General features: G+C 30.0%; 2 protein-coding genes across 2 annotated transcripts; both read left to right on the top strand.

The window, feature by feature from the left end:
• The first annotated feature begins 1,061 nt into the window (after positions 1-1,061).
• On the top strand, positions 1,062-10,166 carry LOC130893908 (serine/threonine-protein kinase pakF). The gene is made up of 4 exons (XM_057800361.1): positions 1,062-1,128; positions 3,182-3,279; positions 6,697-6,960; positions 8,718-10,166. Exons 2-4 carry the CDS (start codon positions 3,207-3,209, stop codon positions 9,827-9,829), a joined length of 1,449 nt encoding a protein of 482 aa, XP_057656344.1. The 5' UTR covers positions 1,062-1,128; positions 3,182-3,206; the 3' UTR covers positions 9,830-10,166.
• A 2,692-nt stretch (positions 10,167-12,858) lies between these two features.
• On the top strand, positions 12,859-21,478 carry LOC130893943 (very long-chain specific acyl-CoA dehydrogenase, mitochondrial). The gene is made up of 9 exons (XM_057800407.1): positions 12,859-13,198; positions 13,248-13,455; positions 13,885-14,059; positions 14,701-14,869; positions 16,213-16,453; positions 16,691-17,020; positions 19,300-19,656; positions 20,225-20,437; positions 21,011-21,478. The coding sequence occupies exons 1-9, from the start codon at positions 13,140-13,142 to the stop codon at positions 21,146-21,148; spliced, it is 1,890 nt and encodes a 629-aa protein (XP_057656390.1). The 5' UTR covers positions 12,859-13,139; the 3' UTR covers positions 21,149-21,478.
• The last annotated feature ends 384 nt before the right edge of the window (positions 21,479-21,862 follow it).

Genomic DNA, 21,862 nt, shown 5'->3' on the forward strand with positions numbered 1-21,862 from the left:
ATTGAATCGATATCACACATTCTGCAGCAACTTGTTTGCATTCAATTCAAATCGCACTGGCGATTATTATACAACATCTTTTCCAGATTTAACTATATTCGAAATAAACAAGTGGCCAAATTTTTGTTTTTTACGATATTACGCATATTTGGATGGATTTCAAAATATTTTTAATAGGGGCCGAGTTAGCGATCGCTTTTTAGGACTTTAAAGAAAAAAAGAAGGTCCAAGGTGCTATCCATGCAAAATTAAACAGCGAAATGATTTAACGGCTGAAAATACATGGGCGTAATCATTTTTGTAAACGTCTTCAACGCCATATATGAAAATAATGCTCAACGGAATATTTTACCTTAGATCAATTGTCTATTACCATAATGCTAGACTAGACGCAAATGGGTTAATAATTTACCCTACTTTGTACTTAATTATGCATTTTCTCAACTTTGCATTAAAAAAACTTTTTAATATTCCTTGTATGAACTCTTTTTGGTTTCATTTATTTTAGCTTTCCTGTACTAGTGTTCCCTAACCTTCCTGTCACTTGAATCTCCGTTTCGTCACTATATTCAAATTCTAAAATTTCTTCTTAATTCATTTCTTTTTCAGGTTTTTGATTTGGTTGAGAAAAATCTTTTCTTTTTTAGCGGCCTCTGTATAGTTACGATTCTATTTTCTTACTAAATAAATAATACCTCGATAACTATGGAAAATTTTTTCAAATCGATAGTATCGATACTATTGTATAGTATGTCTCCATCGTTGCTAATTATTGTTATATTATATTTATTTCATATTTTCAAAATACCACGTATAAAATTTGCATGTATAACGTATGCAGTGGAAAGTGAGTACCCTGAAAAATGTCTGATGAAGAACTCGTCGCTCCGCTCCACTTTGGAAGTTTCGTGCATTAGTTGTGAATTAAAACAGTACTTTTACCGGATGAACATGAATACGGATGACCTACCTAATGACCGACATTACCCCTCCTCCCCTTTGGCTGCAAGAACTTCTTCAATCTTTTCACGGTCATAGAACAGTCTTGAAATAGTTGTTATCGAGTAGTGCGCTTTCACTGGATTACTACTATTTGAAATCACAAGAATTTTTATATATATATTTCTAGTAAGTACTCAAATCATTTGAAAGAAAAAAATTGATAGTTTAAATCATATTTTTTTTGTTATTATTGTAAGTGGTGTAATTATCGAAGTAATATGCACAAATAATCATGCATATTTTTTTCAAAATTGTTTTTTTTAAACATTTTGTTCAATTTCTTTATTTTTACAACAACGAGATATAGGTTACATACCATAATACATATAAAAAATTTGCTTGCATTAGTTTGAGATACTTCTTTATATTAAAAATGACGAAATTAATTTCTGAATGTCCACAGATTAATTTCATTCTCTTTTGATAGGTTTGAAAACAATTAAAACGGTAATTATTTTCTGATAACGCTGAAGTTTTTAACCCTAGGTGCAGCTTGTGCATTACATATTACAAATAAAAATCTTTTAGAAACTGAATTCTGAAAGGTTTTTAGAAAGAACGATAAAACAGGAAGTATAAGAGAGGTACGCAATTAAGGTATCTTCCGAAATAAAACATCTACGCAAACAGATAATAATTCACTCATTTTTTAAATGCATTTTCATAAATCGATATTAGTACTACCCGCGTCTTTTATTACACAAAATGGGAACTTCTAAATGGTAACATGAGTTTTGAAATGATACAGTGGTTGTTTGAAATGGTCAATTTATTGGCCAGAACTTTGTTAATAATTATAACCTTATAGCCATTAACGTTGCAAAATCAAAGAATATATTTTTATTCACTGCAAAAATTCTAAAACTTACTTAACATAGATTTACCAAACTGATCACTGTAAACAAATAAATGATATTTATTGAAGTCGCTCAATATTTTGAGTATGAGCCTAACCCACCCTAACTTAACTTAACCTAAACATAACCTAACCTAACCTAACCTAAACATAACCTAACCTAATCTAACCTAACCTAACGTATCTAAATTTTCAACCTCGAAAAAATATGTCAAAAAATAATTTACGCGCCCTATGTATATACATGAAATCAATCAGTATAATTTTCTCCATAACATACTAAAATTTCAAGGAGATCGTGCATATACAACCTAAACTAAATAATTACCAAAATTTAATTTGATATAATAATAAAGAAATTTGTTCGGACTAGTCCACAGCTTATTTTGAGGTATTTTTGGTTTTCACGTAATTTATATTTCCTTTATATTTTTTACCCGAATATTTTGATATTTATTGACCTTCTATACGATGCAATTGTCCAATAGTTCTTTTAGAAACAACTCAATCTTCCTCCTAAGCGATTTGTAGCTGAAAAAAATTTAGAAAGCAATTTCCAGATCAGGGTTTCTCTATCAGCATTAAAACGATATAAACATGACTGTTTCTAAATGTGTATTAGCAAACCAACGAATTGCACCAAGATTTCCCAACGATGTCTGAAGGAGAAGAAATAATAAAGAATTGGAGGAACTTTATGGAGAAGCTACAATAAGCTCTTTTATTAAGGGACAGAGGGTGAGTTCTTGAGGGACTACAAAGAGAACTGATGCCGAAATTAGTACTACAAAATAGGGAAAAGAGAAAGGGGCGACCAAGGAAGCGATGGTGTGACTGTGTAATGGAAGGCCTAAAAAATACTAATACCCCTGGTCTATTTGGCCTGTAGAGCATATTAATAAATAGAAATCGACAGCTTCTATTACTTTGTAGTACGGTAGAGAACAGATGTATTATCTAGATAAATTAAGGAGAAAAAACGAATCTCCTTTATTAAGCTTTTCAAAATATTAATCAACAACATTTTTGGCGGTATTCAAACTATTCAATATAAAATTGAATAACTCAAAATAAAGCATGACAGGAAGGAAGCCCCGTAACAAAAAGAAGTACAAAAATGTTTATGATCACTTTTTTTAATTTTTTTACAGTTAAGCTTAGTTAAACTGATTTATGAAGTTCAAAACAATTATTTATTATAAAAAAAGAGATTTTTATATTTCTGCTACAACTTTTTTTTTCTAATAGTATTTTTTATATACACATCAATTTTATTTCATTATTTATACAATTATGTTTGTTTTAACCGTGAATTTTTTTCAGGTAGCTCCTGTCAAAAAGAAATAAGATGAAATTATCATTTATATTTGAATTATTACTAATATTCATATTAGTAGCATTTGCAGCATCGGCTGTAATAGGTTTGTATTATATTTTCGCACTCATTCAGTTAATGCAATATTATAGTTATTAATTTATGATTGATTTTAGGTCTGTTCTGTTTTAAAATTAGTTTTTTTTATAATTTTTAAAAGATTGATAAAATAATAAAAGAAATTAAAGAAATCCGTTTATATTCATATCTATATACTTCTATATATACGTCTACTTAGGTTGGAACAATATGAAAAACTTTTTTTATTAGTGATTTTATGAAAAAAAAGTTATTCTGATAAAAAGTTCTGCATGGTTCAAAACTTAAAATGCAATCATCAGATATCAATTTTTTATAGCAGTATACGAAGTTTGTCAAAAAATTTGAATTTTGTCCAAGAGTAAAATATCTTTATTTTTTACAAATCAGAAAAATGTTATAAAGTTGTTTTGAATTGAAAGTTATATTCAAATATACAATTACAGCCATTTATTATGAAAATTCAGGTTTTGTGATTATTTATCAATCATTCCGTATTAATTTTTCTGGCGGGATAAAATTTAACGCAATGTAAGAATCCCTGACATAAAGTATGTGATAGTGAATGTCAGAGTGAGTCACACTGAATTGAAAGTGATGATTTCTGTCGTAGAAGACCCAAAAATGTCATTAAGAAAAAGGGCCTCTGCAATCCAAACTACTTCAGTAATTAAAGATACAGTGGCAAATATTTTGAAAGGTAATAAATGTCATGCATACAAACTGCAATTTGTACACACGTTACTACCAAGGGATTACGATATTCGTTTTGAATTCTGCGCTCTGTTCCAAGGAAAGTTGGATGGAGACCCGTTTTTCACAAGAACTATAATATTTTCGAATGAGGCAACATTTTCTTCAAATGGAACCGTCTCATCATAAAATTGTCGCTGGTGATCTAACAGTAATCAAAACTCGGAACCAATATTCTTTTAAAACGTACGTATGGTGTGGTGTGTACAAAAATAAATTAGTTGGACCTTTTTTTTCGACCTTTCTCAAATGCCGCAGATACTTACAATTATTAGAAGATCAAGTAAGTGATTTTTTGCACGACCTTCCGTTGTATAATAATTTCGTTCCAACAAGACGGTGCTTCTATCCATAGTTCATTAAACGTTAGAGTACTCCTTGAAAATATGTTTAATGGAAAGGTGATTCTCAGGTATTCAGATATTTTTTGGCCTCCTAGGTCTGCTGATTTCATTCCCTTCGACTTTTTTATAGGGTTATTTAAAACAGCAGGTTTATCAGCGAGAACCATTTGATGATGTAGTTCATTTGAAGAAGATTATTTCTGAAGATTGCCAAAAAATGACTACAAATATGATGTGGAAAATAATACAAGACTTTGACAAAATGGAAAAATTAAATGTTTACAAAGAGAAAGTGGATATGTCGAAGCCGTAGGATATTGATTTAAAATTTAATTAGGTTTGTTTCTGTTGAATAAATATTCTTTATATTCTACAATAAATAATTATTATGCATTCATTACTTATGTAAATTTTAAAGTTGTTTAACAGTGATAAATAGAAGGGTTATCATATTTTTAACAGGTAAGAGAGATAAATTGTATCGAGCGAGAATAATTAATACGGAATGATTAATAAATAATCACAAAACCTGAATTTTCATAATAAATGGCTGTAATTGCATATTTGAATATAACTGTTAATTCAAAATAACTTTACTCCTCAACATTTTTCTGAATTGTGAAAAGATACTTTACTCTTTCACAAAATTCAAATTTTTTGACAAACCTCGTATACTGCTATAAAAACTTGATATCTAATGGTTGCATCTTAACTTATGGACCAACAAAAGGGTGAGGATATGGTAGTTATTAGTTCATTGGTAAGAAGTGATCCGATTCCGTGGTCTCAATCACGCAACGAATCGCCCCTTTTTCCTGGTTGATTCCAATGCTTCAATCTGCCTACTCCTTGTTACTTTAACGAGGAAATGAAAAGTTGAAACAAAAAAATATAAAATGATTAGAATAAAGAATTAAAATAATATGCTTACCACTAACTCACTCACTGCTGGTATTTCAACACTAACTCATACAATGTATGTATAAACTCAACTATATACATCTTAACTATCTCTATTTTTCTCATCAGAAATTTTGTTCTGCCAAGATTTATTTTTTATTTTTATTATTACTAAAAGCGTTTACTATAATTTATTTCATTACTTTTCAGTAACTAACTGTCAGTAACTCTGAAAGCGTGCTTTTCACTATTTTCAAACTGTATTTTATTTAATACAGCATAATCTCACTCGTGCAGAACTGATGTTCCTTTGAATTTGAAACCATTGAAATCCCAACGTAAGTTTATAGGCATTTATAAAAAATCACACGATGGACTACAGTTGGCGTTTATCAAGGGAGAGCGAAATAACAAATAGATACATGGCGGACTTTCCGTAGTTGTGTTGTTTTCCTCCAGTATGTAGAGATATATCGATTTTACCTATCCCTTTACTAAAGCTAGATGATGTTACCTTTGTTATAGAAGCGGCCAACGTAAGAAAACAGTTTTGTTTTCGGGTTGGTAGCCGTTAAAAAGCCAGTTATAAACATTTAAGTCTACAAGTGAAACTAATAAAAGCGCATTGATAAGAAATCCGAGGTAGTCAGATCAGATGTATATAGCGAATGAGGCAACAGTTCACAACAATAGCCGACGAATTGTCACAAGCATTTTCATGATGGAAGGCCATTTTTCTAAATCATCAATAAAAATATGATTTTGGAATCTACAAATACTGTAACCTCCACCTTATTTGTCGAAAAAACGGTTTTGGCTTTCTTGGCCAGACGTTTCTCGGCTGAAGTCTACTTATTGCTTTGACTATGGTTTTGTTTTCCATTCTGTTGAAATATTAACTTCATAAGCTATCACAAGTTCTTTTGATCGACTCTCATAGGCACGGATATTGTTAACCGTTTCTGGATCAATTACATTAAATTCCGAGCGTGCTGGAAAATCTGTTTTCTTATAATCATTATTAAAAGCAGAGACCCATTTACAAATCATTCCATGGGATGGAGTACTTTCGGGATAATATTTACATAACTTTTCCTCGGTTTATTTAATTGTTTTTCCACGTAAAAAATAATGCTTAATTAACACTCGAAATTCTTTTTTTCTCCGCATATATCCAAAAAAACAAATATTAATATCAGTAGAAATATCAAAACTAATATATTTGTCAAATTTATATCTAATTTTGACAGATGACATCAGAAAGTAACAATATAATCCCGTAGATAAAATGTTGTTAACCTCTGAAAAAGCACACTTTCGTTGCACTGCCCTCATACATTTCCTTATTTATACATTGATGATTATGCAGCATACAGAAAATGAAGAAGGATAAATACTTTAAAAATATTTAATATTATTTTTTTCAGATTCAAGAGCTAAATTTAAAAAAAGGTTAACTGGAAAAGTTACTACAAGTACATCTAATAAGCAAAATGAAAATACGAATCAAAGTGCGTCCAACAAATTTTGCAAATGTGCGAAGCAAATGTGTAATTGTTGTAGAGATTTTAATATAAGACTTCTTAACCTAAAAGGACCAGGCTGTGCCTCATTACAGTACTTACAAGGAGATCAACTGGCAATTTCGATGAGTTTCAACGACAGAGTACTTACCAATACGACATTACAAGGTAAGTTAAAATTAAAATAGTAATTTTTAAGAATATCAACTTATTCTTTAAAAATAATTATAAATCATAAGTATTTGAAGGAGGACAAACTGATTTAGATATAGTATAATCAACCTGTCTCTTAAATCGAAAAATCATCCCGATTCAAATGATAGTTGTAGATCGTCAATTTCTACAACGAAATATAGAGTAAATTTCCCCAATTTCCGTTTAAACAACATTTTCATCACTACCATTACAGTTTTTGCAAAAATGTGAACATGTTTTTACTGCTTCTCTTAGCTACACCCAGACGTGCTACAGTCTCTTAGAGAGTTACAAAATCTGGAGCATCTGAACTTCCACATTCCAACATCAAGAATAGGAGCATGAAGTTATCCGACATCCACTTCTAATCTGCAGGCCCGTAATTATATTTGATAATTAAAGCTGATTTCATTGGAGATAAAATTGCTAAACTTGATTTTTTGACTCAAATAATTTCTGACTTGAAGTAAATATTATATCTAAGCTGGGCAATTGTTATTTGGCAGTCAAATTCAAACTTTATCGAGCTTTTGCAGTTTTTCCAGCAACTGGATACAAACCATTTGCAATCTTGTTTTAACCTCACTAGGATTTTTCGAAACTGTTGTCAAGACGAACTATACTTGAAGTTGGAGACTGATATATTTGCGTGAACGACTTTTTACAGTATCCCAAACTATTTCGATTGGATTGAAGATACAGCATGCGAAAGTGTATGACCAGACTTATGCAAATAGCATCTAAACCGCGCAAGAAGCAATAGTTACTTTATAAATCGTCGATAATGTAAATCTTTGTTTTCAAATTCAGCCTTGTTATTTGTAACATTTATTGCCAATTCGACAAAAATGCCAAATCAAAAGATTTATGGGATAGATAAACGTGAACTGGCTTTATTAATTAAATACTAATAATTTATATTTATAAAATTTACTCGTCCTTCAATAATTAAACAATAAAAACAAATATGGTTGAAATAAAATTTCTGCTATACGATTATATAAACCTAAATACAGAAAATACCAAAGAAACTGTTAAAAAGAATTTATTGATCTATCAACCCACCGACACAGTGAACTGCGTAAATATATAACCGACTTGGCTTGTTCCGATTTAAAATTTTTGAATAGATCTTTTATTTTTTTTATTTTAGTAGTCAGCTTTCGAATTCTCGTCAATTTTTTTTAAAATATAGTAATGAAAACAGTTGTTGTAATGGATTATTTTTCGATGAATTTTAAAGGTATTATTGGTAACTAATATATTCATAACATGTTTTTTACTACCAAATTAACTTTCTAACAACGTCACGAACTAACAGCTTACTGAATAAGAATCTGACAACTTTGTTCTTTGTATGATTTCACTTGACTTAATGATATAAGTTTATTCTAGTGATTTCTGCTTAGTCACATCAATATTTAGATATTATAATTGACACAAATGTGTTACGATATTTTATTTTGAAAATATATTTCTTGTGTTTCTGTTGAAGATTAATCATTATCATTACCTTTAATGGATAGTTTCAAGAATAAGTAGTCATTATCATATTTATAGCAATATTGAAGTTAATTTTCGGTTATATAATTTTAATGAAATACTTCATTGTACGAAGGAAAGAGTCTTTTTTAATTATGTATTCCCTTATGAAGTCTGTTAATAAGGAACCTATACCATGTTTCGTTAGAGCAATATTATAGGACTGCTTTGTTTTTTTTTGTTTTCAGGTAGGAAACCACCACCCATTTGTATGCCATTACCAGGTGGAGTTTCAAAATTCTGCGGCCGTGTTTATAATATTGGCCGCCAAGGAGAAGACTTTAAGGCTTGTCTAGGACTCGAACTTCGTGCTCTTAATGACATAGAAGCCGCTATTCGCGTATCATGTTTCCGCTTTGGCCCTAAGGGTCTTAGACTAGAAGCACCTGAACCTTTACCTCCATTAGAAAATGAAAATGATGACGACGACGACGATGATGATGATGATGATGATGATGACGACGACGACGATGATGACGATTTTGATTTTGATGGAGATGATGATAACGATGTCGATTCTGTTGACTACAGCGTTTTTGATGATGATTTTATTGGTGAATACTTTCAAGAAGAAGAAGAAGAAAATTCTGGTACTTATGGTAACAGCAATAAAAAGAAAGTGTCTACAACAACTACACAAGTACCATTTAGAAAAATCACGAGAAAACATCAATACAAGCCTGTAGAGAAAAAACCAGTTCGTACAAAATCCAAACCTCAAGTGATGAATAGCAGTACAACACCACGAACAACTGTGAAGAAAACAGCGCCAACAATTAAAAAGTTACGAACAACCACAACTAGTCAACCTATGAAACTCTCCACTGAAATTATCACTACTCCTATAGTTGTTGTGAATGAATTAACATCAGAAAAAGCTACAATTAAGAACGGAACGTTTACTGAACTAAAGGCAACTGATATTGATAAAAACAATAGAACTATCGAATTTTTACCACCAACAGACATGTTCACAAGCCCAGTACAATCATCTACACATAAGACTGATGCCACTTTAGTAACCACACAAAAAGTAGAAGTAAATACTAACCACTTACCACAAACGGAAGCTTCTGCTATTAGAGAGGAAGAAGAATCGTCCGAAGAAAGTGCAGAAGTTATAGATGCTGTTGGAGATGTTTTAGAAGAAGAAATATCTGATTCAACCGAAGAAATGACCACCGTTGAAAACAAAACGACAGCAGCTACAACTGTATCGGAAGAATCTAAAGAAATTTTAGACGATGTAATTGATGGCATGGTAGATACATTCACAGAATCTGAAGAAGTTAAGGCATAAAAACGCTGGACATTTATAGTCAATATCTTTTCAAATTATTAGTGTTTCACATAATAATATAAAATACTTTTATGTAAATGTTAAAAAAAAACACATATGCTGAATTATATTCCAAGAAAAGTTGCAAAAACCGAGAAAAAATGTTCATATTTTGAGTGAATCGGGTACAGATATCAATTAATACATTTTTATCCCGTTCATCAAACATTATTCCATTACCCACTTAAGTACAAATAATGTAATAATTTATCTAATTAATTATTATAAATATTTGTTGGTTTACATATTTATTATTTATTTAATTTATTTATTAATATTTATTTTGTGTCAATATATATTATTAGTAGTACAAAAATTTGTTTCACTCACACAATTGCACATAATAATTTATTTATATTCATTTCTCGCGATGATTCTGGATTAGTCGGATTCCTATAAGCTAGAATCTTGCTGCATTCACAGACTACGCTAAACAGTTTTTTATAATTAAAACTGCACGTTTCTTCACAATCTATAGAGACAATCTCATGTTGGGGGATGTTAAACTGATGACCTAACTCATAGATGTTTACATCTAAAAAAAATTGAAATGTTGGAACTGTCGCTTACTTCATAATCTCATGCTTGAAGTCTTTATAAATGTGGTCTAAATTAATGAATTCTGTAATAATTTCATTGGTTTCTTCATTCATTGATTACATGAAGACCAAATATCTCGGAGTTAACTTTAACAGATGGATGATGTCGGGATCAATGTTTTCCTAACTTTTGTTTCCACCCCATTCAATAACTCTGTATTATTTAGATTATTATACGGGTAAATCGATATAATGCAATGCGATTTTCGAATACGTGGTGCAATTTAGTGATCTACCACTCTTGTGGCGCTGTAAATCATAATTTCTAACAAACTGCAAATTACTTTTCTCATGGAAAACCGATATTACGATTGGTATTCATAGCTGAAGCCTGCCCCTGACAGGATTTTAATTGATATTTACGTAGGTGGTAAGATCTGGAAAATATTTGATTGTACCCAGTACATTGCATGTTCAACGTCTTGGAGTGAACTGGGCACATATTAAAATTTTTATCGAACGGAAGATTGAACGGTTGTCCGGTTATTGAAATTCACATTCCCAGACATACAAACTGAACGGATCTCAACTGGTCAATGGCACTAATATTCTAAACATTTAAATCCAAGTCTCAACTTGACTTTGACCGGTCTCTGACCTTGGCCTTTAGCGGTCGTTAACCCTGCACAGTCATGGGCCTTTGGCTTTGACCGGTTATTGACCTTTGGCCTTGACCAGTCATTAATCTTAAGCCTTGACCGATCATTGACTTTTTTTCTTGACTGCTCGTTGACCTTGATCGCTCGCCAGACTGTACTCATATCCTCTCTACTGGTATTCCACGTTTCCTCGTTCTTCTTCATCTTCATCAGCTGTACCTACTTCTACTCAAAACAACATTGACAAGAAAGATCCATATTGATTGAAATGTTGCTCAAAGCATCCGTGACTGTTCATAAACTGAGTCAGGTAATAATTAAGTGACTAATGTGAATTTATCTCTCCCCTACCATATTTCCAGCCATGTCGTCTTTGTAGCCTTAACTACTTTGCTTTTTCTCTTTGCTCTACTTTTTTCGTCTACTTAAAGGTCATTTTTATGTATTTCGAGATGAGTAGATGTATCATTTGACATTTGTTTTAAATCTTTAACCCCAGATAGGGGATCATGATTGAGAAGCTTACTGCACATGAAAACTTTTTAGCGTTTTTGCGGTATTCCGAAATGCCGTTCAATTTTCGTGTCCAGATCAAAGAAAACTCCCAGATATTTCATTTTTTCGCGTTAGCAACGTTAGTTATCTACACTAGAACGGCTAGATTATCAGCATTTCCAAATTTGGTTTTTTTTAATAATTTTTGAAATATAGATTAAGTTGACGTTTCGACTTTTCTTTAAGTCTTTATTAAAATATGATATTGACACTGACAATTTGCTTATTTATATTGATCTATAGATCACCTTCATCATGAATATCAAAATAAGAATAAAATCAAACTAGAACGTTGTTCTAATAAGAAAAATTAATTTTTCCGTAGTCCTTACATCTCAAATATATAGCAGTAGTCAATTAAATTATTTGTAGTTTCATTAGAATTTACAAAATAGAGCTATAAATTATTTAGGTCTTTTTTATCATTTATAACTTTTTCGTTCTTATGAATGTGAACCATTTCTAAAATCCTCTTTTTCGTCTATTAGATTCCGTTTCAAGAATGTGTATAATCAAATTGATGTTTTTTCCTTCTCATGTTTTGTTAGAGCTGTGGCATTTTTTGTCATATTTGTGACTTTTTATTCTATTCTTCAGGTATTGGCTTTGTTTAGCCAATATATGTAGCTTAACAGTTATTACAAGGAATTTTATAAACTCTTTTTTATTTTGCTATTATTGATTTTAATACAGAAAAGTGTTTTGACAATAGGTTATTAGGTTTGTTGCAAATTTTCAATTCATATTTCTTGAATAAATGTTGGAATTGTGGTGACAGACCATTTATGAAAGGAAGAGATATAAATTGCCTATTATTATTATATTCCAGATAATTTTTCTTTCGTATATAATTTAGTTTTAATTTTATTATCATTAGTTTTAATGAGTGTCATATTTATGTATTACCTAATCGTCTCGGACAGAAATTATGGCCAAGTACAATACTAAAATATGTATAAATGTATAAAAATAATAAAATTTACTCACAATAATTACTAAATCTTAAGCGGCTGTTTTAAATTGTGTAATTTCTAGTAAAAACATTAAATTCCATGATTTCAAAATTCAATACATTTATACATATTTCTTATATTGTATTTGAACATAATTTCAGTCCCATAGGATGAATACAAGAGTATTCAAAGCTCGGAATATATTAAAGTTGGTAAATTTTGGTGTTTAATGTTGCTACATTCCCAATACGAAAATACAGTTATTCTTATAATGAATATTCTGAGAGCATCACAATCCCGTATCATTGATTTAGCAATGACCATACATTTAAACTAAACACGAAACTTCGCTTTTGACTGCTTCTGTTTTGCTTCTTCAGATATAGGCAATATGTTATACGTGTGCCACAAGTGATCAGATCGGGTACAAATTCCAAATAATGTCAACAAGAAAAATAGTGATTAATAGTGTTCTAGATATACGTTGAACCGTTCAAAGGTTTCATATAAAGTATATTTTTATACCGAAATATCAAGTGCCTTTTATTATTCAAGAAACTCGAATATGTTAAGAATACTTAATAATAGTATTAAACAAAAAACAGAATACTATATTATCCCAAGGTAATTGTATTTTAGTAAATATCATTTATCACATATTTTTAAATTTTAGATTTTTATCTACTTCTGAAATACACAAGAACTGTATCCAAAATGTTGAAAAAACCGCTCCAAGGAATAATGAAAATAGTTCTTTTGTTATGAATATATTTCGAGGACAAATAGAACCCAAGCAAATATTTCCTTATCCCAATGTTTTGAATGAAGAACAAAGGGAAACCCTACAAATGTTAGTTGATCCCACAATCAAGTTTTTTGAGGTAAAGTTTCGAAAACTAATATTAATTATATAGGTTTTATTGCAAGTTGTGTGTATAACATTAGATAGTTTTATAAACAAAGGCTTGCTTACCTCTTTAACTTTAGCAGAATAATTTTTCAATAACTTGAATATAAAAGTGTCAAAGCTGTACATTTATGCTATGATCTGAATATTATGTCCGTGAAAGTGAAATTTGTTATATTTTATATTCAAATGTTGATTAACTATAAATCCTCATTTTTTTCTACTTTGCTGGAGTCTGGATTCATTGTATATCCTTATAAACCTTTGTTTTTTCTGGTCAATTCAGTTATATATCTGTTTATTTTAATCAAAAGAAAAAAAATTCCTAATACTATATCAAACTCATATTTTTGGTCTGTTGTCAATTCATTGTTCATAGCCATGTAAATAATGAACTTTTTAGGAAGTCAATGATGCCGCTAAAAATGATTTGGAAGAAAAAGTAGATGAAACATCTCTTAAAGGTCTCTGGGATATGGGGGCATTTGCTCTTCAAGTACCTCAAGATATGGGAGGTCTTGGGCTGACCAACACACAATATGCAAGACTTGTAGAAATTGTTGGAGGGAATGATCTAGGTAAGAAGTATTTGTTTTAAATGTTGTAATTGATTTTCGCAAAAGTCAGATAAATCTCACCAGAAATATTTCTACACAATAAAAAGTTATTCTGCTAAATGACATTATTGTAGATACTCACAGTCAGCATGTCATGTCTTGTTCAATTTTTATCATAATAATAAGTTAATATTTGATGAACAAAATATTCTTACAATAGCTCAGAATTTTTCAATGTATATTATTGTTTTTTTATATTAATAATTTGGACGAAGAGAAAATTTTGACATTTGTCATCCACATTTGGATGTGGTAACATGTCATGAAGTTTATGTGATGAATTTTTTTTTCAGAAACATTTAATATAAACCAAATTTAGTAGTCTCCTTCTTGAAAACTGCTCTGTAATACATAGAGATTAACATTTTAATTCATTTATCTCTGCAATAATTTAATGGTTATGATTGTGAAAATAATTCCTAATTTTTGTAGTCCAGTACCTATCAGTCTGATCCAAAACCTCAAAACCTATAGAAGTTCATGTTAGACAACTGTTCAATGTTACAATACATGAAAATTGTTGAACATAAAATAGATTTCAGATTTACTCATACAATGAATTTAATTGGAACCTATTACCTAGTGACTTTTGCTAATTGCAGGTGTCGGCATTACTCTTGGTGCTCATCAGTCTATTGGTTTTAAAGGAATACTGCTTTTTGGAACAGCAGAACAAAAAGCTAAGTATTTACCGAGAGTTTCAACAGGGGGTGAATTTGCTGCATTTTGTTTGACAGAACCTTCCTCCGGATCTGATGCTGGCTCAATAAAGTAAGTAATAAAATCAAAATAGAAATAGTGTAGTGAAATATTTGGACAATTTATTACATTGTCCTTTATGACTATATTAATATAATATTTTTTAAAATGATTTGATAGCTGTTGGAAAGTACATAGAGAGAAAAAGAGAGAGAAATGCATTATTGTCAAAAAATTGTTACAATTTGTAGAAAAAAGCTTGTAAAAACTAAAAAACAAACCTAAAAATACATAAAGATATAAATACAATAAAATTTCAATATACAAAAGGAAACCAAAATAAGTAATAAAAGAATTTTACATTTTCAACAACGTCAATGGTGGTGTTATTTAATAAAAAAGGCAGCAATGTATTTTTACATGGTAAAGCTTTAGTTTTAGAAACGTTGAGGCAGAGAAGATTAGAATCAAACCATGATTTAAGGATGATTATGACCATAATTTCAGTCCCAGATTTTCAAAGGATAAGAATTTGAAAGCTCGGAAAATATATTTAGTTAGTCCACTTTGGTGTTTCCTTGCCACGTTCCCAATAAGAAACCGCTCATAATATAGCTGGCAAAGACTTCTTTACAATATATATATATATATATATATATATATATATATATATATATATATATATATATATACTCGTATATATAAATTTCTATTTTGATTTTATTCTTACTTTGATATTCATGATGTAGGTGATCTATTAATTAATATAAATACGTAAATTGTCAGTGTCAATATCATATGTTGATAAAGACTAGAATAAGTCTAAACGTCAAATTTTCATCTGTCTTCAAAAAATTATAACATTAATTAATTAAATAAAAGAAGTCCATTTTGCTTATCTCGAAAAATATATATCGAAAAATTATCACCAAGGGGGTTACAGTGTCTCAAAGGGGCTTATCTGAATATGATATTTCCGAAATGGTGTTGAATAAATTAACAAAATTTGATGTACTCTTACAGAAGTAATTTTATTTCACATCAAAAATTAGTCAGGAACGTAACAAATTTAAGGTATTCAGTGTGAATTCAGACCCAACTTTTGGCCTCAGTAATCGATTTTCGATTTCGACATCTGTTAGCCTTCTTGAGATAATGGCTACTTCCGGTATCTCTGGAAGTAAATGTTTTGGCATCAGATTCTCTTGATATCAATAGTCTATGTATAGAGTTTCATGATGATCATTATGGGGAGGCTTATCATACTTGTGCTGAATCTATATGTTCCTGTAGATACCTCCAAAATAGAATTACTCAATCCACTCATACACATAATTTTGAAATATAACTATTTATTGCAAAGCTAACTATTGAAAAAATGCCATGAATGTTTTATATGATGTTATTTTTTACAGAACAAGAGCAGAATTGTCTTCAGATGGTAAGCATTATATCCTCAATGGTTCAAAAATTTGGATAAGTAATGGTGGACTTGCTGAAATAATGACTGTCTTTGCCCAAACACCTGTCCTAAATAAAAAGACTGGAAAATTTGTTGATAAAGTTACTGCTTTCATTGTTGAACGATCATTTGGTGGTGTTACAAATGGAGCCCCAGAAAAGAAAATGGGAATAAAATGTTCGAATACTGCAGAGGTACTAATTACCATACATTTTCGAGTTTTATTTTCATAATCCAATTTAGAAACAATTCTTAAAATTTGTGATGAATCACGCCAATTCTAAAATAGGAAACTTAGTTGCAATCGAACTAATGAAATACATTTTTTACTCCCAAACTACACTAACAAATTCTCACTGTTATCTCTATACTAATTGTAACTCTGAAATAATGTTTGTTTTCTCCATTTTATTTTGTGGGGCTTCTTCTAGGTTTATTATGATAATGTCAAAGTTCCTGCCGAGAATCTTTTGGGTGGATTGGGAAATGGTTTCAAAGTTGCTATGAACATTTTAAACAATGGTCGTTTTGGCATGGCAGCTGCTTTGTCAGGGACCATGAAGGCATGCATAAAAAAAGCAGTTGATTTTGCAACTCAAAGGAAACAATTTGGCCAAAGAATCGACAGTTTTGGTTCTATTCAAGAAAAATTAGCTCGCATGTCTATGCTTCATTATGTAACAGAGTCTATGGCTTATATGATATCTGCAAATATGGATAGTGGTTTTAAGGATTATCAACTAGAGGCTGCAATATCTAAGGTGAAATTATTTGTATGTTAATTTGGATGATCTTGGGTATTTAGGTGTTTAAGCCACATAAAAGTATGAAGATAATATAATAGCAAAATTTATGCTACAGTAATTAAACCTATAGAAACCTATGATTATTATTTTGTATGCAATTATAACTGATGATATGATATCATTTCTAAAACGATGAACTAAATGAATTAAACATTTTACTATATATTTGACTAGTATGATTAACTGTTTTAGTTCTGCCATCGACCATGATTTGGTAGTTTAGAGATATGAAATAAACTTACATTCTACTACATTCTGCTCTTGGGATTATAAAAGAATGTATTATTTAATAGCTTTTAGACAAAATTTCCTGAATAATGTTGAACATTGAAGTGGATGGTATTAATTTCAAATATTTTTACTATAAAGTTTTGTTCTGCTGCTCAAATTTTAAATTGTTTTTCATAGTAAATATATTTATGAATTCCCTAGGTAATATACAAATGTTAGATTTATATGAGGGTGTTTATCACTTGACAACAAAAAAATCATTAATTTTTTCATCATGAATTATATGATTAATGAGAGAAAAAATAAAGTGAAAAAAAAAATTATTTACATCACATTTTTGTGAGAAATAGATATATTTTTTTGAAAAATCTTATGTTTTTATGAAACTCCAGTTTTATATCAGCACTAGAAAAACATGTTTTCTTAGACCGTTTCACATATGTTCTATATTCTGAGTCCGGAGTGTCTCTAATTAAAGATAAGCACTAGTCTGCAAGCATTGCTGACTCCCACTTTCCTTGGTAGCGCTTTTCATTTGTGACGACATCTTGATGAGAGCACTCTCCATATTAGTCACGTATATTGCATCCCAATTTATAATATGCATTGAGCATTTTTTGATGAGGTCAGAATATTGAGATCTATAATAATCCTATAAATTTTCAGTAATTTTGACAAACGCCATCCAAACTTCTTTCTTTTTCATTTAAGGTTGTGATGAATGCCGGATCTTTAATTTTTCAACGTTGGGTCCTACAAATATGCCTTTCTTTATTTTAGGCGTCACCCAAAGCAGGAAATTTTTCTTTTAAAAATTTGAAACCTGCTCCATCTTTGTCCATGGCTTTCACAATTTTTTTTTATTCGCCCTTATTTGATATTATCTTATATTAATTATATTAATATTATCTTTTCGAGGTTAATTGAAGGTTAATTTTTCACATCTTTTTGCTTAGGAATGTAAACAGTAAACAGTTCTTGGCTATATTCCTCTTACATAATATTCATTTCTCTCTCGACTATTCCACTCACATAAAAAGCAACAGTATTTCGTGTAGGCAGTTTGTAGTCCTAAAACTAAAGCATACAACTTTCAAATTTGCACAAATTAACCATTGGCATTTGCTGCATTCTATCTTTTCGAACACTAATTTACTTTGAAGAATCAAGGAAGAGTATCCATTCCTCTGACCTATGTTCATAACCCAATTTTATCATCAAGCCCTCAATGTAATTACAGTACATTAAAACGTTATCTTTAGAAATCAAAACAAACATATGAACTGGGACGTTTACTGTACACAATCACCTTAACTCCCGTCTTAATCATATTCCACTGTTTCAGCCTTGAACTTAACACTTCAGCTTGTACTTTGGGTAAATCCAAATCTCTTATGAGATCATCAAGCTCCAATTAGTTAATCAAATGCGGTTCTTGATACTGACAGGAGCTGTACATTCTGTTTCAATTTATTATCTTCCTCTTTTTGGCTTTTAGGTGTATATTCACCGCAAATATAACAAAATAAGTCGGAAGAATTAACACATTTACGTAACATTTTACAGAAGTCAGCAGCCAACTAACTTCCAATAATGACTTCGTGAAAATAATTACTTACAGAATTTAACGAAAAAGTGGCAATTTGGTAAAAAAAATTATTTAAACTATTTTAGACGTGAACGACGAAACCTGATATATATCTATTAACTACTGCTACCAATACACCAACAGATTTGGTTCCAGTAACAGAGTGTTGCATAGTATAATTATCAAACAAATTGTTTAGAAAACATAACATGTTCACTAAATGACTAGCTCACAGATGATTCTCTATTCATTATTCAATTTTAGTTCTTTGATTAAAGGTTTAATTTTATTTGCATTGCATATTTGCATAAACACACATATGCTAGGCTTCTGAAATGATAATTTTCTTTTCAAATATGTGGTTATCACCTTAATAAAATAATTCGAATTTATTGTGAGTATTGTATACTTCTAGTGTTTCGCGTCAGAAGCTGCATGGTATGTTTGTGATGAAGCCATTCAAATTCTTGGAGGTATGGGATACATGAAAGAAACTGGATTAGAAAAAGTTATGAGAGATTTAAGAATATTCAGAATATTTGAAGGAACTAATGATATTTTGAGATTATTTGTTGCATTAACCGGAATTCAGTATGCTGGAGCACATTTAAAAGAATTACAAAATGCTTTTAAAAATCCTACTGCTAATTTAGGTCTCATTTTTGAAGAAGCTTCCAAGAGAGTAGGCAGAAAAGTTGGGTTAAACTCTCCTCCAGCTATGAATCATCTAGTACATAAAGATTTGGTTCCTTATGCTAATTTGGTTGCAAAGGTATAGTTACAATGTATATTCTTCACGCTTGAATAGATTACAAAAATTTCCAAAAACTCATTAATAACAAGATTTGACTTAACTGACGAGATTCTAAAGGAATTTACTAGCTTTGTTGATTGTTCTATCAAAAGGTAACATTTTACACATAAAAAAATTATATGTCAACAAACCAAACCAATAATTGAAGGTATAGATGTGTAGTTCTAGAGGATCTAGAGCAGGGATGGGGAAACTTTTTACTTAGCGTGCCAATTTATGCGAACCAAGTTTTAACATCACATTATTTACTAAAATAAAAATATTGCTACAAAAAATGTTTGAGGGAGACAGTGGAAGCAGTAGAAAATCAGTAAAAAATATAGCATTCAACTTTAAATGCCTCTAGTGCCGATATATTTATAATAAAATATGGTAATTATGTCATCTGCTACTACTGTACTAATGGTACCTTTTAATCATTTATTTCTTGTTACTCTTGTATATTTTCTACGATACGAAAACTCTGTTTATAGTTCTAAAAATATCAAACTTTGAGAATATGTTATCTACCTTTTTTCTTTTTTAGAACATAGATACCTTTAACCAAGCTGTTGAAATGGTTCTTATAAAATATGGAAGAGGGATTGTTAACGAACAGTTTATATTAAATCGTTTTGCCAATGCTACTTTCGATATTTACAGTAGTGCTGTTGTACTTTCAAGAGCTAGTAGCTCACTTCAGGATAATCTAGAGTCAGCAAATCATGAAAAATTGATGGCAGAAACATGGGTACTTGAAGTAAGTATTTACATTACGGTCAAATGTATAAAATATGTTGCAATGTATAATTATTTTTCATAATTCAATGATTTAACATGGATATATCAAATGTAATCAATTATATTTGACCAGAAGTCTATCTAATCCTGAATTTAAAAAAAAAATTCTTATGAAATTTAAAAAGAAATTTGTCATTCATAACTGTCGTCGTAATTTAGGTAGTATACTTTACTGCTTAAATAACTTTGATTTTTATTTGGTAATTAATTTGTATTAAACAATCAAAGGTGACAATCTTCTATTTAAGTATTTTTCATGATATGTAAAATTTAAAACGAATACATATTTCATCTACAAACAAATACGTTTTGTTTTCATAGAGGATATAATCCATCTATTACAAGATATTAGCCTACACTAATATGAATATCTCAGCATTATGTTAAAGTCACCACTTACTGAAGCTAAGTTTGTAAAATTTAGCTGAAAGTTATCATATTGAATAAAAGAAATAAGCTCACATAAATGACATTGAAAATGTATATAATTTTTTTTATAAAATACCGTTCTAAAATAAATTTTTACTTCAAGGCTTCAGAAAGAGTGAAGAACAATCTAGATACCATATCATCGGGTAAACATTTGGACAACTTTGCAAAAATGATCACCATTTCGAAGAACATTTGCACAGCAGGAGGAATTGCACATAAGAATCCCTTGAAACTGTAGTAAACTATTATTAATTCACAATAATTTATTATTGGCGATCGTGGGTACTTGCATATATGTTTTTTTATAAAAGAATACTTTCATGTATTAGTATCATGTCTAATATATAGAAATCTGATCTTATCAAATAATGACTGAAAACGTTCTTTGTTATCAGCCTTTGTTTTTTATTATTTTTATTTAATAAATAATTCTACAGACTATATTATTCTGTAAATCTCAGCCATTTATGGAAAAGTATAGCCGTATAATTGAATTGTTTAAGTATAATTTAAAAGAATTGTAGTTTTAATCTTCATTAAATCGTTCGTAAGATACAGAGACCTAAAATTATGTTCTATTGATCTCTTGTTCAACCAATTTGATTTTTGAACCCCTTTTTTTCTGCCTTGCAAACACATCTTATATAAAGTCATTGAAAATAAATGCTTATGATTTAACTTTGATAGAAATTTGAATATGTAATGTAATCAGAAACATTAGAACCTCCACTGATCTTAGGAAAATGTTTTTTCACTGCTAAAAAGATTTAACAAAGTTTATTCTAACATTAGGTATATTAGATACCAGAAGTATATGCTGCGCTTGTAAACACAATTAAAGACCAAATTAAGGTAAGTTAACTTTATTGTACTTTTTTTATTGATAAATTTAGAACTTTTACATGTTACTTAATTGAAATGCCTGTGCGATAATGTTTGGAAGAACCAAAAG

Source organism: Diorhabda carinulata, chromosome 1 (assembly GCF_026250575.1).
Source record: "Diorhabda carinulata isolate Delta chromosome 1, icDioCari1.1, whole genome shotgun sequence".
Classification (NCBI taxonomy): Eukaryota; Metazoa; Arthropoda; class Insecta; order Coleoptera; family Chrysomelidae; genus Diorhabda; species Diorhabda carinulata.